General features: G+C 44.8%; 1 protein-coding gene and 1 long non-coding RNA gene across 3 annotated transcripts in view; one reads left to right on the top strand and one right to left on the bottom strand.

Annotated features, from left to right (window-relative positions):
* The first annotated feature begins 6,675 nt into the window (after positions 1-6,675).
* SLC22A3 (solute carrier family 22 member 3) overlaps positions 6,676-18,193 on the top strand; it is a 67,732-nt gene continuing 56,214 nt past the window's right edge. The window contains 1 exon segment of the mRNA XM_006021908.3: positions 6,676-7,346. Within this exon segment, the coding sequence (XP_006021970.1) occupies positions 6,930-7,346 (417 nt within the window). The 5' untranslated portion in view covers positions 6,676-6,929.
* On the bottom strand, positions 7,064-8,909 carry LOC112549979. 2 transcript variants are annotated; one of them, XR_003093641.1, is made up of 4 exons: positions 8,723-8,909; positions 8,392-8,559; positions 7,292-7,396; positions 7,064-7,127 (listed from the first exon to the last, which is right to left on the bottom strand). It is a non-coding gene; the product is annotated as an uncharacterized LOC112549979 (long non-coding RNA). The 2 variants fall into 2 exon arrangements; XR_003093640.1 differs by lacking the exon at positions 8,723-8,909 and having other exon boundaries at positions 8,392-8,651.

The following is an 18,193-nucleotide window of genomic DNA, read 5'->3' as shown; positions in this document are numbered from 1 at the left end:
GGGGGGGGTGTAGCCGTATGGTGTGTAGCCCCAGGTGCTGGCAGCAGAAGCAGGCAGGGAGGTTAGGGTGCTCACGCCCAGCGCAGGCATGGCTCTGGCCAATGTTGTGTGGGGGGAAGGAGTGGAGCCTGCTCTATCGCTGGGGCTCCACGCTACGCATCTGCAGCTCCAGCACTCCTAGCAGGGGAAGCCCTGCAATGGAGCTTGCTGCTTCCCCCGCTCCCTGCCACGCAGGTCCCTGCACTCTACTTCCCTATGGAGTCCAGTAAAGGGCTTCCCCACTGTGAGTACAAAGCTGCAGGTGCGCAGCGCGTGGCCATAGGCAGAGGGTGAAAAAGAATTTTGAGGGGGTCTGAGCATGGGTGCACATGCACGTGCACCTCCCCCCCCCCCGGTCGGAAAGTCTTCAGGGGAAAGGGAGGGAGAAGGAATGGGGCTGGGGCTGGGCAGGGGTGGGAAGGGTGCAGAGCTGAGCTGGGGCTGGAATTGGAGCTGGGGCCCACTGCACCCATGTGGCTGCTCCCCAACCCAGCACTGGCCCTGGCTGCCTCCCTGGCCCCACACTTACCAGGGGGGCCTGGAGCAGGGCCAGCCTCATCTGCACTGCCGGGCCAGAGGGGATGGAGCCCCCAGAACCCTGGCACCTACCGCACCAGGCCCTGCACAGCTGGGGGGCGGGCAGGCGCTGTGGGCTGGAGCCAGGGCAGTGTTGGGCTCTTCCTAGTGGGGGGGGGCTGTGTTACATTGGGGACAGGTGGCAGTGGTGCTGGGAGGGGGGTTGGGTGGGCTATGACAAATCTTGGGGTGGCTGCAGCTGCCCCCCGTGCCCGTAGCCTCCCTCCCAGTGCTGCCACTGCCTGCCCCCAGCAGAGCACAGCCCCCCTCCCCCACTGCTGGGAAGAGCCTGGCAAAGCCCCTGCCCTGGCTTCCTTGCAGCCCTACCACTGCCTCAACATATACATACACCCCAACATACCCTATTGCCCCCTACAGAGCCATACTCTCTCACTGCCCCCACACTCCCACACCCCATTACATACACACACACTATAAAATACTGACACTTTATTTTTGAGATATTATGTAATCCCTTCTATATAAAGTATACAATCACGTCATGACAAATATTTTTTGTAATAAAATTAAAATATATTATAGTAGATGTTTGATTTCTAGTATATGTGACTTATATGTGAGATGTGACTCTAGTATATAAGATTTGGGGTTTTTTGTGGTTCTTAGATGGCACCCCCCCCTCCCAAAAGGAGTATGGCGGGGCAGCAAGGGGAGTGACTTCTGGTGACAAAGGTTAGGGGTTAGGGGGCAGGATTTCTGGTTCCAATGTGGTGAGTAGGGGGTAGGCAACTGTGAAGGGGCAGGGCTATGTATGTGGCCCCCAACAGCTCACCAAAACTTGTTAAGTGGCCCTTCACCCGAAATAATTGCCCATCCCTGCCTTAACTCATGTGATAAACTGACCTTAGCAGGCAAAGTTTTTCTTGGGTGCAGTCAGGAAGCTGCAGATAGTTCTGGATCCAGGCAGACTGGTTGTAGAATCTATGTCTAAGTCTTGCCAGCTAGCTGTAATAGGAGTTGTCAAGTAGTGTGAAATGACTCTCACAGTGTCTTTTGACTTTTAACAGTCGGTTAGTTTAGAAAAATGGGCTGCCTATCGAGGTGTCTGTTAGCATTCTAATTAGAAATATGTCAGAGCAGACTCGATTAATCAAGCCTGCTATGCGTTCTGATTAGAATGCTCCAGCAACGCCTCCGCGTCATGTGTATTAAGCACCTCCGTGTTTCAAAATGGCCACAAGAATGGTTTAACTAAAACTTGTCAAATGAGCTTTAGTTAAAGTGCCCCTGTGGCCATTTTAAAATGCAGAGTGAGGGGGATGCAGGGGTGGGGAGGCTTAATACACATGACAGTGAGCTGTTTTAATTAGAGTGGTTGTCCAGGAATCGTTCTAATTAAAACACATCCACCCCCTTACCTCCCAGCATATGTATAGGTAGCCATAGTTTGTATCCACTCTTCTAAATGGCTTCCATGTTTGGGTTCCTAAGTGCTGTTCTAGCTCTGTAAACCTTACATGTCTGCTTTTATTTCTGCTTTTATATATCCACCTCTCCCTTCTCTCATCCGTGCTTTCTTCTTTCCTTTGCATTGCTGCTCTCCTCTCCCTCTCTCCTTCTTCCTTTATTTTCTCTTTCCCCTATCTTCAGTTACTATTTCTCTGATTTTTTTTCTGTCCTTCCTCCCATTTTTCATCCAGTTTATCTCTCTGCTATTCCATCCCTCCTCTCTTCTCCCCCTTGCATCTCTCCAGATATCAAATATCACTGATTTGCATTGCGTGCACCATTACTTTCCTGAAATTTTGGTCCAGATCTTCTGCTAAAGAAATCTTCAAAGGATTCTTTCAGAGGTGAAAATATAGAGCAAAGATGAATGTTCTTGAAAGTGTTTTGTATTCATGCATTAGAACAGTGGTGTTCTAGGAAGGTTTAGGAAATCTAAGAATTGCTTGCTGTAGAATAATATTAATACACATTTTCATGTATCTTTCCTTTTGTGATTTTAGATACCTTTACCAATATTAAGTATCACAACATCCAGTGATGTAGGCAGGGGTTAATATATTATTTTTAGATGAGTAAATGGAAGCAGAGAGAGTAAGCACTTAAGATTACTTGGACCTCCTCAACATAAGAGAATTGAACGAGTTGCACTGAACCAGTTTAAGATCTAATGATTAGTGGGAATGCACCCAACCACCCTGAAATACATTAGAAATCCTTGAATATTTGTCCTGCATGCATTCAAATATTAAATAATTTATGTGCTCCTTACCCCACAGTGTGTTCTGGGAGATTTTACTGGGTCACTGATAGACTGCAGTACTAAAACAATGGAGGCTGAAGGAATTGATGTCCCAGCATTATTTAGCCCTGTTGAAGCTCAGTTTACAATAATAGACATTAGACTCTTTGTAAACCACTCAAAACACTTTCTTGTGTAGGTGATGTGTTTCATCATTGTTTTTAGATGAAACAAATGTCACTGGTCATTTTCTGTGGCATAAACAAAGCCATTGAGAGAGAGTAGTAGAAGGGGTCCATGCATTTTGACCTCTGCTCTTGTACTCCAACCACCGGATTTCATGTTCTCACCACCTACCTCTAATTTAAGGAAAAAAAAGAGATAATAGTCTGGATTCTCAGCTAGTAGAAGTTGGCCTGATGAGTTTAAAGCTGGCAAATTCAAAACTGATAAAAACTTTTTCAGCCTGCACATATTGAGACCACAGAACTCATTGCAACTGGGCATCACTGGTATTCAACATAGGGGAAAGGCATCAGACAGTTAAATGGCTAACTGTGAAGTCAACAGGTAATGGGACTTAGAATTTTGAAAGGTCTTGTGTTTGTTCTTGTCAGAGAATTCAGGATACAAAGGAACCACATGAGCATGGTGCGATTCAAATAAGCACGTACACTGAACATACATGATATATAGGCTTACCTGTCCAGATACACTGCCTCTCTGGCAGGTTCCTGGTGATACAGTTTTGAAACAAACATTAGAGAACTACTAGAGCACTCACACACTATTCAAAAGGATGGCAATCCTGTTATATTGCATGTGGGATAACAAAACTTATGGCTCAGGGCTTGAGCATCATGTAAGAGAGATCAGATGAGACCTAGAACCAGGGGGTAGATTATTCCATTTTTACCCACTGAAGGGATCTGCCACCTTCCTCAGAAGCACCAAGTGCTGGCTACTGTCAGGGAGAGGGTGTGAGACTAGGGGTGCATCTACACGTGCATTTAAGCATGACTAAATTTAATGCATACTAAAGTTAATCTCAAGTCCCTGAAGCCCTGCCATGTGCCCCTGTGGCCACAAGGGAGAGCTCCAGGTTCTGGCCACATGGCTGCCAGCACTTGGCAGCTATGCTGTAGCCAGAGCCAGATACCAGCACCTGGTAGCCATCTGGGAAACTCTGATCCCTGGCCAGCCCCTTCCCTGCCCAGGAACCATGTGCCCAGCACAGGGGAAGCACACGGCAGCTCCCTCCTTGCCCACCCCGCCTCCACACACCAGGGCTGCCCCTGCCGCTGCCTCTGCCAGCGATGCCCAGCACCCCGCTACTCCAGTCTGGCCCCTGCCAGTGATGACCAGCATCCCATGCTCCTGCTGGTCATGGTGCTGGCCCTAGTGGCTCCAGCAGGCCACCCCACCCCACCCCTGCCCAGGCCCCAGGACAGCCACATACCTGCCAGCAGGGGCTAGGGCATAGGCTGCAGGAGGCCTTTCCTGACCCCCTCCTCCTGCATTTGCAGGTATCAAATTTAGGTGCAATTAGTCTAAGTTAATGCGCATTAAGGGCGCACACATGTAGATGTGCACTCTGAATGCGCATTAATTTAGACTAATGTGCATTAACACATCTTTTGTAGATACATCCTAGGTGTCCCTAGAGTACCATCTCACATAGCTAGTTTCATCCATCACATTGCTGATTTAATTGATTTTTGTTTATACCAGCTGGTCCAGTAGCTCAAATCCCTTTGTTTTCCCTTCCTGTACACTATTACATTAAAAGAAACTAAGCCTGTTTGCCTCATGTAGTAACTTTCCAATTGCTGCTTCTGCTGTACAGTTTCCACTGAAAACTATGACTCCTAATGTTATTGTCAGAAACAACGTGACTAATAAATGTCACAGTGGCATCTCTTCTAAAATACACAGATAGGTTTCCATAGATTCGTAGATGCTAGGGTTGGAAGGGACCTCAACAAATCATTGAGTCCGACCCCCTGCCTGCCAGTCTGACCCCCTGCCATCGAAAGAGTGCTATCCATTTCTATGTAGGGAAGCAGACTCCTTATTTCATGTTCTAATGCACCTAAGAAGTCTTCATATGTTTCTTGGCATTGCCATCCCACCTTTGGCTTGACCAGGTCTAGCAGGAGAGAAAGATCGAGTGATGGTATCTCAGAATAAAACATTAGGAAACTGACCTGCAAGCAAGAGAACTGAGCTTGTCAACTGGATGCAGGTCTTGTTGTTCTGTAATAACTTCCAGATGCAGGGTTGTCAGACAAAAGGGATGAAGGTTCAGAAATGTTGTTAGTCTTTTAGGTTTTTCAGATTAAAAACAAAATCTGGCATCAGGAGGGGGAGGGGTGGCTAGATGAGGTCTCTTCAATTCATGCTTGTGAAATGTTAGGATTTTAAATGCAATTTTCCCACACAAGTGACCACCTTATAAGTTGTTTGGAATTTGGATTGTGCTCAGATAAGCATTCGCCTCAGCACCCTGCAAGTTTCTCGTTAGCTACTGATTATCCTGAGAAAAAGTGACTTCCCCAGTCCTTGAGATTTGCAGAGATAATAATCATTCTCTTTTGGACTCCTCTCAATTGTATTGGCTTCACAAATAGCCCTGTGTCAAAAAATCCCTACCATCCCTTGTCTGAAACTGGTCAAAAGCCTGCACCCCATTCCATTGGACACAGGCCTGGTCACAATGACCATGCATCTGTGCTTGATTATTGCAACTCAAAAACAGGAATGAAATCTAGCCCCCTCAGCCCCTGAAAAAGAGGCTTAATCTGAGACCAAATACAGTTTCTCTGCATGGCAACCCAAGTCACCGTGAACACTTCATACTGTTTGCTGTGGGCTCCCATATAGTATGGAATCTCCCTGATAGTGCCCTTCATGGGATTGGATCTATCTTATTGAGAGACTGCTCCTACCTCTACCATTTTAATCTTTCAGGATTGAAAACCGTGACTAAGAAGAATTGGGTAATTGCCAGAAGAATAACTTTCACAGAAGCTTGACTTGAAAACGCACTCTTTAACCCATGAGCCCAAAGCTCACCGCTTGCAAAATTAAATGCAGACCATGTTTCACTGGCTTAGACTTTCCCTCAAGAAGTGCTGTACATGTGCACACAAAATCACAACCCATCCCCCTCACGATCCCTTGTTTCCTGCACTCCTCCACCTTGAAACCCCCCACTCAAGTTATTCATAAAAATAATTACATTTCCTTTAGATAAGATGAAGAGAGGAGGGATTGTTGTTTAAATCTTTGGGAAGCATCTCTGATGCTCAGATGAGCAAGGTTCTTTAGCAACCTTCGAAGACAGGTAGATCCACAGCTAGATGTTTATTTTTTAAAAACTCTGCATTTAGAGAATACAGTATATGAGCAACTCCCTTCAATTATCCTCTAGAAGGGAAGGTCAGTTCTAGTTCCAGCTGCAGAGATGGTGACACAGTACTTTGGATTACTAATTACTGCAGCTGTAACTTCTGTTTGCTGAAGAAGCAACTTTTTAGCTGTCTATGGAAGCTGTTCTGTCCCTGCCATACAGAATGCCAACAGAAACATTCACTTCTACTTTTGCAGCAATTTCTTCTCTGTTGTTTTTTTTTTTTTAATACACTATAGAATGGGCTCCAGTGATACGGGCAGCAACAGCATTCCCCTGCCTGCTGACCTGACATTTGTCACTTGTCTGTCAATAGAGGGTTAACTGTTTTTATTACATAATCTGTTTAACATTCTGGATAGATAGCAAACGCACACCCCCTCTTTCTTACAGTGTGTTTGATCACTTCAAATTGCGCTTGTAACTGCTGTGTGTAAGTCTCACGCCACTTGACATAGTGTAACTGTGTGTGTAGGCGTGTGTGTGTGTGTGTGTGTGTAACTTTGCTCTGTTTCAGAGTGGCTTATGCTACTCTGATTTCCTCTGTGTGTGAGGGGAGAGAGAGTGAGAGAGCGAGTGAGTGAGAGACTCCACGCAGCTACGTTTATAGGAAGTACTGGCAGCAGTTGCAAAGTTTGAAAGCTAGCTTTGACATCTCTTGGATCTCTCTGGGTTAAAAAACTACTGCACACAATGCCGTCTTTTGATGAGGTGTTAAAAGAAGCTGGGGAATTTGGAAGGTTCCAAAAGAGGGTCTTTTTCCTCCTTTGCCAGACAGGCATAACTTTTTCTTTTCTATTTGTTGGAGTGGTATTTCTTGGGCACACTCCAGAGCCGTATTGGTGCAGGATCCCCGGTGCAGCAGACGTAAGCAAGAAATGTGGATGGACCCTTGAAGAGGAAAAGAACTTAACTGTTCCATCTCTGAATCTGGTGAACAGGTCTTCCAATGGGCAATGTGAGAGATTTGACATTGACTGGAACAACATCTCCGTGAGCTGTGCCAACCCACTGGCCCACTTTACCAATCGCAGCTTGGGCAGTGTGCCACTTACCACATGCCAGAATGGCTGGGTGTATAGGCATCCCCATTCATCCATCGTAAGCGAGGTAAGGACAATCAAAATTTTCTGATCTGTATTTTCAGAGTGGGTGCAGGACTATTAAATAGAAAGCAATGGCTGTTATGATAGAAATACATTTTAGAATTATTTGAGCACTCTCCCCCCCCACTGCTTCTCTCCAAGTTACAAATGATGCAGGGTATTGAATGTTATCAAGCCAGACTTTTAGGAAGAGGGGACCTAATCTGAAAAGGAGTTTATTGGTCATTTGCACTGGGTTCCTGAAGCAGATGAACTGCTGGGGGATGTTGTATGGTGGCTGTTGTAGTGCTGGACTAAACTAAATGAAGAGTAATGCCACCCCAGCTAAGAATTGATAGTGGTCACATAGGGCCAGATGTGCAGCTGGTACAAATCAGTCTAGCTCAATAGACTACTGTGGAGCTAGGCTGACCCACCCCAGCTGTAGATCTCAGCATTCATCCATACAGTACATACTGTTTAATACAGCAAAGCACTTAAACTGGCTAGCGATGAGTTAGTTGCTAACCACCTTCGTGGGTTCCCGTCCCTGACTGAAGAATTGAATTACAGTGGTTAGCAATTAAAAAGTCAGCTTTTGCCAGCAGTTGCTTATCAGTGATATCAGAGATGCCAATTATTTCCTGCAACCTGCCTGTTGCACCCTTTGATCCGGAACAGCCATTACCCTTTTACCAGTATAAGCGACTGGAAACTGGTCTATATCCATAACAGAAAAGAAGTTTGGCACACATAGGCTGGCAGAACCCAGTCTAAGATTTACCACCCCTCCCCCACCAAAGGGTGAATGTGTGTGCTGTTCACTACCGATTTAAACTATGCTGCTTACAGAAAACCATGTAACTTAGATTGATTTTCCTCAGGCTTTTTGAATATCTGTACCTAGCATTCGTGGTAAACATTGCCAAATACAAGGATTCTCTATTGCAGTGGTTTGCAACTTTTTAGGCTCATTGCACCCCTCATTAGATTTGAGACACTGCTCTATAACTTTTCTGAATTAAACAGCACTCCATTTAAAAAATGAAAGTATTTATTACAGTGCTTACCTCCTTGCAGAGGGGTCAGGCAGTGGGGGTGGAGGAATGGCCAGGCAGGGATGAGCATGAACCTGAGATTATCTGCTTATCTCCTCATACCTCACGACACCATTCAAAGGATCTTGCATCACTCTAGTGTGCCACAATACCCTGGTTGAGAATCACTGCTGTACTTGGCTGAAAATGGTCAATCAAGAAGCTTTGTTAGACCTCAGCTATAATCTTTAATCATATAATTGGTGTGCCACAGTCTGGCTCTGATTTGTAGACCTAGCAGCAAAGAAGCATGTAAAGTTTTGCAGGGAAATGAAAGTCATAGCTGTGGTGCCTAAAAAAGTACCTTTAAAGGCATGCAGTAGTCATGAGGTGCTGCATAAAGGATCAAAGCAACCAAGCAATCCATGTGCCTATTAACCTGCCAGCCCCAGCCATCAACTGGGGCATGTTGTGCTAGGCGCTATACAAACATAGGCAAAAGGCAGTGGCCCAAAGAGTATGCAGCTGCAACCCAATTTATCACAGATGTCCTCATGAAATGTCAGTGCTCCAGACTGTTTATGTTCATGGAAAGGTAAAAGCAACTGGACTGCCTTGGGATTTGTAGTGGGATATGAAGAATTTACCTTGAGGTTATAACTGACAGCTTGTTCAGGTTAGAAGTGATGGAAAAGCAGCATAACCTGGTGGCTGGAGGCATGATTAAATGAGTTGGAAAGCAGTGAGCACAGTTTGCAATGAGTAGATGTATTTGCAACCTTGGCAATGGACACAATGGTCAGGGAAAATGAACTGTATTTATCTGCCAGTAGACAGCAGCCCAGCTCAGTGTAGGAAGCTTGTACTGTGGCAGGTATTGTACTTCTCCTAAAGGCATCATTGAGATCCCAGAGCTTTTGATTCCAAATCTGTCAAGAGCACTAGTGTTCCCCTAACATTTTAAAAAAATTAACATTAGTAGTTGGGAAAGATTTTTTTTCCTTTGTCCAGTCTTTAGTCAGCCATTCAAACTGATGACTGCTCATAGTGAGTAAGCAAACTGGCAAAGCAGAGCGCTGCTCAGAGTCCATTTATTGCAGCCGGTGAAAGATCAAATTGTATCAATTGGAGCCATTATCATTTTCCACCAGCCAATGGGAAAAAAAAGAGCTGCTTCCTGCCTACTGCTTAGAGAACATGAAACTTGTAATTCAGAGCAAGATGTAGGAGGTCTTTGGCAAACATCTTCAGGCAGCAACACGTTCAGCTGCATGTTCAGTTTCTCTTGAGTTCATGAGGAGCCAGCGCGCTTGGAAGGGAGATGCTCCTTATACCTATGATTGAGCGCTGAAACCAGCTAAATCAAAACTGGGCTTTGATTTTGGCCACTGTAGCCCTCCCAATCCCTTACCTGAAGTCAGAAGAGAGGATGAAATAAACTGGAGACACTTAGATTAGATGCAGAGGAGAAAGGGCAGTGGCCACGAGAGCCCTGTTCACCTAACGCAGGGGTGGGCAAAATGTGGCTCAGGGGTCAGATGCGGCCCGCCAGGCCATTCTATCTGGCTCGCGAGGCCCCTAAAAAATTTAGAAAATTAATATTAATCTGCCCTGAGCTGCCTGTCATGAGGCCCTTGATGGCTTGCCAAAATTCAGTAAACGGCCCGCTGCCCAAAATAATTGCCCGCCCCTGACCTAATACCATGTTCCAAATCCTGTTCTAAGCAAACAGGAGTTGAGCACCTGACTGCCCTCTTTGCTGCCAATGACTTGCTAGGCTTCTGAATATATTCTGCTATAAAAGAAAAAGGCCACTGAATCAGCCCAAAGAGTGACATAAAATCATGAGAGATTTAAAAGTGTCCCCCTCTCCTTTCCCTGCTGGCTATATGTCAGCATCAACATGGAAAGAAAGCCTCCTACCTGGGATCAAGTCAAGAGTACAATCCCTGTACTTTGACCTGGATCTAATGTGACTCCTTATCAGACTGAATCACTTACCAAACAGATGGATAAATCACAGGGTAGGGGCTCAGGAGAACCAGCTCCTCTTCTTGGTTCTGCCACTGGCCTGTTAGTGAGTCAGTTCCCCTCTGTCTGTCTCATTTTCTCCTTAAGATGGGGGTAACAATACTGACCCCCTTTGCAAAGTGCTTTGAGGTCCACTAATGAAAGGAGCTGGATAAGAGCTGGGTATTGCTAATATGTTATTATCCCCAGCATGAACAAGTGAAATACAATCTGTGCAGTGTTCCCTCATTAAGTCAGGGCTTCCATAAAATTTAGGTGAGAAACTAGGTCAGGTATAACAGCATCCCATTTAATGTGATCACTGAAACAGCTACCCCTTTTCTAGTGTGCCTATTTATAGATGCTTAATTTCATATGGATGAACTATTCTTTTACTTTAAGACACCCAGTACTTTGTATCTGATTGAATTAGCAGACAAAACGACTAGGGAGACTAAATCAAAAGGATGATTTACATAGTAATCTGAAGAACAGATGTTCAGTGGGAGAGAGAAACCGGAAAGCAGTGCAGCTGAAGAGACATCCAGGGCTTATATTAGTGAATTAGGCAATGCATCGGAGGAGAAGAAACACCAAAGACTTCAGCTACTTCGCAAAGGGGTAAATTTGCAGAGCAGGGCTGCAGTGTTCCCTCTCTCTCAAGCACTGGTGCAATCACACCTGAAATGTTGCATTCAACTTTGGGCTGTTTTTGTCTGATGTCCAAGCATTAACTGAACCAGTATGGATGTCCCTGCTAGAATTAGCATTCCTTCCAGCATAGTTTATCAGCTTGTAGATGTCCATAACCAGCTTCTCATGGTGAGGTACCAGTCTCAATAGATGCTGTCCAGCACCTGATTACCAGACAGATGAAAATAAGATGTGAGCTGGAGATTCTTGTCTTGTAGGATACTGTAGTGAATGAATGAAGGAATTACATGAGGCTGGAGTCTAAATATTGCTCTGGTTCCTTAGAATTGTTGCAGCAATATAAAAGGACCTGCGAAGCTCCTGGGTTTGGCTATTTTTGAGGTGGGGGCGTGTTTTCTGTTTTTGTTTTTTTAATGTTGTGCCCATTACTCTTACATCTCTGTAAGTTTTCAGTATGGGTTGAAATAGTTTCATAGGTGGCATTAGCTGTGGTAGCTGTTGGGTAAAAGTAAATGTTGGATTTGATGAGCTACCCTCTTCTTCCCCCTTCCACAGCTGGTGCAAGAGTAGCAGTGGAAGTGCCTGCTGTCCACTCTATTATTACTGGAGTTGTTATGGGAGTCCAATGGTAGGTGCCTGGAATTGGGCCAGTCTACCAGTTTTCTCATGGCTCAGTATCTGGGGAAGGAGAAGGGTGGAATCCATTGTATGATCAACACTTTATATATGTGATTACCTACTTCAGAGATAAGGGTTTAGTGATAAGCAATACAACTTTTGGCCGTGTTTTTTCCCCATGGATACTTCAAGTCAGGCAGTTACCTTATAAACTCTGTTCGCTCTCAATATAGTTCCACTTCCTGATCCTGAATTTACAATAAAACAAAACACAGTAGGGATCAGGATGACTTGATGATTTACAGGTGCAGGTATCTGCAAAGGCGCTGAAATCAATTTGCCATTATGTTTAAAACCCCACCCTGGTTCCAGCAAGGTAAATGTGATTCCATGTTTAAGCTAATGTATGACTTCTCAGTGAAATCAAAGAGGAGAAGTACCAGACCAAGAAAGCCAAATAGCCTGCTACTTAATTTCAGTGAGTTCTTCCAGCTTCTTACGAACCTAGAAACAGAAGCAGCTTGGATAAGTAATGTGACCAGAATGAAAGGGCTTATCTTGGAAAGGGAAGTAGGGGAAATCTAAGTACTTAGCTAAAGTCAATTTGTGCCATATGCTGGCGTCATAAACGATGAAGGACAGTGCTGGTGGCAGAAGTTCCATTACAGCAATGTCTGGAGTGTGGCAGCATCTCATTTGGGAAGGGAAGCACAATAGGGGATACCAGTTCTTCAAAATGGAAGGAAGAGGCCAATGAACAGGGCAGGTCAGGCTGCAGCTCATTACAATGGTGCAGTCAGAAAGAAACACCACTGATATTTCTACTGGTATTAATAGGCATTGTGCACTTAAATCTCCCTGTGGAAAATGTAGCCCCCTACGCAAGCTAACTACTGCTAAGATTTTTCTGAAGTGAGGGTAATGTTACCCTCAGGTTGTTGGCAATGGTGTCTCCTAGTGGTGCACTAGTGGATTGCAATCAACATTGCAGATTGCTTACCCCTAATGGTAGATGAGAGCGAGGAATCCACAGGCCTGCCTGCTGCTAAGAGCAGAGCTGCAATGCTCTGGCTTTAATAGTAGCCTTTTTTGGCAGAAGTTTAGCACATGGACGGAATCCCAATGTGTCCTATCAGCAGCACTTCCTTATGGCAAGGTGATGCAATCTAAAGGCTTGGAAACTGTTCTTTACACACATGTGAGGTCTTAAGATGGACAAATCAACAGCAACATTTTCTTACTGCACCTGTTCTAAATAATCCTTGCAGTCTTTTACATGTCAGTTGTCTCAGAAAACCCAAACAGCTTTCTCAAAGAGATCTGCAGCCAATTCAGTTATGTTTACCCTACAACTTTTACAGCATCTTACAGCTGCCAATAACATGGCTGTCAAAGCTGAGCTGAAACGGAAAGAGAATGGCCATTCTGTTTATTGTACTATTAGAGAAGGGCTTGTTCTACAGTGTGGAAAAAAAACCACAAAGCCTGTCCTTAGCATAGTACTGCTTGGCTCATATGATTAAGCAGAAGGCAGGGGAGATTTGCACCTTACAGACTAACTAAACTGGAGATGTATACAATATAAGCTTTCATGAGCTGCAGCTTACACTTTGTGATAAAGTGAGGCCCAGCTCACAAAACCTTACACACGCACACACCCACCCACACATTATATATATCCCCAGCTGCTGTAAATTGCCCTTGTTCCTTTGAAATAAATGGAGCTATGTTGATTTGCCTCAAAGACCTAGAAGAAACTGTCATGAGAACCTAGTGTGGAGCTTGTCTCTTAGCACTCAATCAGTTTCCCTTTCTGTTCTCATCAATCTTTTACTACCCTAAAAATTCTTACCAGCCTACAGGAAATGAAAGATACCACTGATTTAATCATATGAGCAGAGACACGTAGGTAGCCTGAAGTCAAGTGGAAGGCAGGGTAGCTTTGCAATTCATAGACTAAATTATATGTGCGCGCGTGTGTGTGTGTGTTGTGTTGTGCATGTATATTTTACACACACACACACACACACACACACACACACACACACACACACGTATAATTTAGTTAGTCCATGAAGTATAAAGCTACCCTGCCTTCTGCTTGACTTCAGACTAACATGGCTACCTATGTGTCTCTGCTCATATGATTAAAACAGTGATATCTTTTCTTATTTCCTGTAGGCTGGTAAGATTTTTTACGGTAGTAGAAGACTGATGAGAACAGACTGGGGACCTGATGGAGTGCTAAGAGACAAGCTCCACACTAAGTTCTCAGGCTGATTTATTTTAGGTCTTTGGGGGAAATCAACATCCATTTATTTCAAAGGAACAAGGGCAATTTACAGCAGTTGAGGATCTGGGCAACTGTGTTTAATTTTTTATAACTGCTCTTTTCCTCTCCTTTTGCACATGGCTGGAAGGAGTTCCTGGAACTCTACTTTATTTATTTGGAACTGGAAGTAGCAGTGGAAATGTGGGTAAAATAATAGAAAAGTAAATAATTTCACATAGGAAGTTTGGGGCTGTTATTTTTGGTCCAGCTGGCAAATCAGCAAGTTATGCAAGCAGGTCATAAGGGGATGTAGAAAAATGAACTGACCCCCCATGAGTCCATGGGGAACCCTGAAGGCAGTGACCCTGCTCACTAGATTGATCCTGGCATGTGGTGCAAGGTAGGGGCAGCGTAGAGCCCTGGGGCTGAATCGCAGCCCACAGGGCCAGGCAGAGGCAGCGTACAGGGGCATTGCAGTGCCCGATCCAGCCTGCAAATGAGCCCCATGTATTCATCTGGCCCACAAGGCCAACACTGTGAGCAACACTAACCAAAACCATTACTCTGGGGCTAAGTGCAGACATTTGGTTAAGAGTTAGCAGGGGGTTAGATGGGGTTCAGAATGGCCACCTGATCTAACCTAGTTCTCCCCAAGTGCAGACCTTACACTCAGACCTGGTCTCAGTGATCGGAAATCAGTCTAAACCCATAACAGTACAGAAATTCTGCATGCACAGACCTGGACAGATGTAGTATCAGACTTACTCGATCTAGGTTAGACCAGGGCATGGAACTCCTGTGCAGCCCTAGGCCTGGAAAAGCCCAGCTGCCGGCCCCAGCCCTGGGGCTTTGTTTTCCACATCTTCCTGTCCAGCACTGGGCTATTTTTAGCCCCCAGCCCCTTGCCAGGCCCCCAGCTTCCCCCCTTCCGCACCTCGGACCAGCCAGCCCCTTAACCCCCCATCCCTTGCACTGCTTTGAGTGCTGCTGGTTTTACCAGGGTTCATCACTGTCAGGAGCTGAGCAAGTACATTGTGGTGGGGGGAGAGATGGAAGTGTAGGTTTGCCGGGTTGGGGGGACAGACAAGGATGGATGGGGGGCTAAAAATAGCCCCTCGCCCCCCAAGCTCCCATGCACGCTCCACGAGTTTCCCTGATCCTTCCAGATCCTCCTGGACCTCAACAACACCCCATGAACACTGTCTGCCCCCCCATCCCACCTGTGGATGCTTCCTACCCCTGTCATCTCTCCCATAGACTCTGCCTGCACCTGCAACCCCCGGATCCCTCCTGCAGATCCCACCTGCCTCCCCATTGCCCCATGGATGCCACCTGCATCCCCGATCCCATCGATTGCTCCTACAAATGCTGCCTGCCCACTCTCACACCTCCCTGATCACTCCCATATACCCTGGCTGCCCCCGACCTCCCACAGACCCCCAATCCTCCCACCCAGTCTGCTTAACCTCTCCAAACCCCTTCCCACTAGCTCCTTCATCCCAACATACCTTAGATCAGGTGACTATTTTGAGCCTAATCTAACCTCTCTCTAACCCCCCCTTCCCCCAAATGTCTGCATTTAGCCTGGGTTTTGTGACATTGGACTACAGGCACAAAATGAAGATTGGCATGTCATTTTTCTTAACAAGTGCTAAGGGCATGGCTAGCTCCAAGAACCTGCTCTGCCCTGAGGACTGTCGTTAGTACATTGTGTTTTGATATGTTGATTTTTTTTTCAGTTGAGACTCAAAGCCAAAGAGACTGTTTACCCACAAAAGAAGTGTGGGATGTGTAGCAGTGGTATGAGCTTCTCCCCACTACCCTAGACATGGGCAGTGTGCTCTAGAGGGATTGCCTCTAAGAGTGGGATAATGAACTCACCTCAGTTTTCAGCATCTCTATTGATCCTGCCGTGTGGGGCAGTGGTTTTTATTTTGTTTGTTTCTAACGTAGACATTTGTTCAGCCAAATGGGCAAACCCAAGTATGATGAGTTATGCATACAAATCCACCCAGGGGATGTTATTGAACAAGACAATAACCACAAATTAAATATTTGCTGATCTCACAAGTCATTTGTGAAGCCTAGGTGTGACTAACTCCAGGGTATTGCATGTAGGATGCTTCCAAAGACTTTTATGAAGTGATACCATATAAAGTAATACATTTTTGCAGAGCTGAATCTATTAAGACGTGCAGGGTTGCCTACATTGTGCGGAAGGTCTGTGGGGTGCTGGAAAACATATGACAGTTAGTACCCAAAATAAAAAGAGTATCGTGCATCTGAGTGTTAAGCCAAAATGTGAAATATTTGCTAGACTCACTCAGAGATGAAACATTGCAATAACCACTTGGTTTACAGTTGTTAGTCATCAATTTGACCTCTGTGCTCATATCATGCCCTGCCTGTTTCTTTGTTTAGAAGTTATTCCAGCAATGAAATCCACAGGCATACAGGGAATCCTCTTTCCTCTGTCTTGAAGCAACTGGAGCATGTTAGTACCCTGTTCCTCCTTTGGACAAAGCAAAACAAAAATAATTCCAAATAATTTATACCCCACCAGTCATTCAATGGAGTTTCATCGTCATTATTAAGCTTTCAGTGCAAGGTGAGGAAAGCCAGAACCTCACACGAAGGTCCTTTTTCATGCAGCATCTGGAATCCGGGCTTTCATGCCTTACAATCAGGCAGCTGGGGAACCCAAACCCAACCCTGGTTTCTGCAAGGGAAATTGAGGGGGGGGGGAGGAAATCAGTGCTAGCAGCAAGGAAAGGGAGCTTTATGGCCCTATCTTGTGGCAAGTGGCTTCTTCAGTTCTCAGCTCCTGTCTCTGCTTTCAGTGTTTATTCATTGCCCAATGTGACATACCATCAACCAGGCTGAGAGCAGAGAAGTGCAGATTTGCACCAGGAATTCAACAGTCCAGCTTTTTCTCAGTTATTTTCGCAAGTCAAGGAAAGATACCGTTCAGGCAAATAATGTGGTAATGGGCACTTTGTTTTTCACTGCATGGAGTTTGTGTAGGCAAATGAAGTGGTAGTGTTGGAGTGATGTTGCAGCCATGACGGTCTAGGAAATGTGCAAGAGGGAAGGATTTTTGTGGGTGATATCTTTTATTGGGCCAACTACGTCGCTTTAGACAAGCTTTTGAATGCATAAGCTGGTTGGACACAAAGAACCAAGGACTTAACAGAGACATTGTCTTCCTGGCTAATTATAATTAGACTCCCGGCAATCTCTCTTTACTCCACAGGTGTTAACAACCCTCCCCACTTTTTAATGGACTTGATCCACCACTAATCAAACTATCCTTTCTTCTGTCATTTTTTTGTCTGTTAGCTACTCCTGGTAATGTCACCTTTCTCCAATTTCACAGCCCCACAGACTGTTTTTAACGCTAGCTGTGCCTGCTTCTCTTTCTCAGACATAAAAAATTATGTCTTGCATTTGAAAGACACAACTGATTGGAATATCGCTGACAAAAGATATCACCCACAAATTCCTTGCCATATGCAAATAATGCATCTCTGATTTAGTTGGTCTATAAGGTGCAAATATCCCCTGCCTTCTGCTTGAGATAGAGCTGTAAAGTTCAGGTCGTACCTGAATTTTCCCAAGTTCTAAGAAAGAAAAGAGCATGCTGGCTCAGCAATAGAGATATATAAATCCTACTTTTACATTTGGATTCAGCATTTGAAGAATTAGCAGAAACGATTTGGACTTAGACCCATCCCTTGTCCCTTGTTTCATAATTCATTTTTCAGAGGATGTGCTCTGCTGCTCTTATTTCCCTGGGGTGCCAAATTGAAAAAGTTAGTCAGAAACCATAAAAGATAAAGCCAGCATGCAGAGAGGGTGCTGGATTTGATTATGGGTTGATTATCTCCTGTGAGGTAGATTAAAATCACTCTTTTCCCATCTATAACCATTAGATAATGATATCAATCAGCCATTGCCAAATTTGGCAATATTTGAACAGTAATCTAGATATAACAGAGAGAATGCTTTGAGCCACAAAGCATTTCTTTTTGAAGGCTCCATTTTTAAATGAAAGCATGAAGTTTACTTTAACAGCATTTAAAGTAGTACCGGAAAGAAAAACAGCAAACAAAAAGAGCCAAGGAATCTTACTGACATCAAGGGCATTTAAATGTATAGAAAAAAAATAAAACTTAGTATTCACTTGGAAAAGGTACCAGATAATTTATGTAGGTGCTGTATGCTATAAATAGCTATGAAAATATTCACAGTGTTTAAAAAGTATCCATCTTCCGTTGTTTC

This window comes from Alligator sinensis, unplaced genomic scaffold (genome assembly GCF_000455745.1).
Source record: "Alligator sinensis unplaced genomic scaffold, ASM45574v1 scaffold682_1, whole genome shotgun sequence".
NCBI lineage: Eukaryota > Metazoa > Chordata > Crocodylia > Alligatoridae > Alligator > Alligator sinensis.
This window is presented reverse-complemented; position numbering and strand designations above follow the sequence as displayed.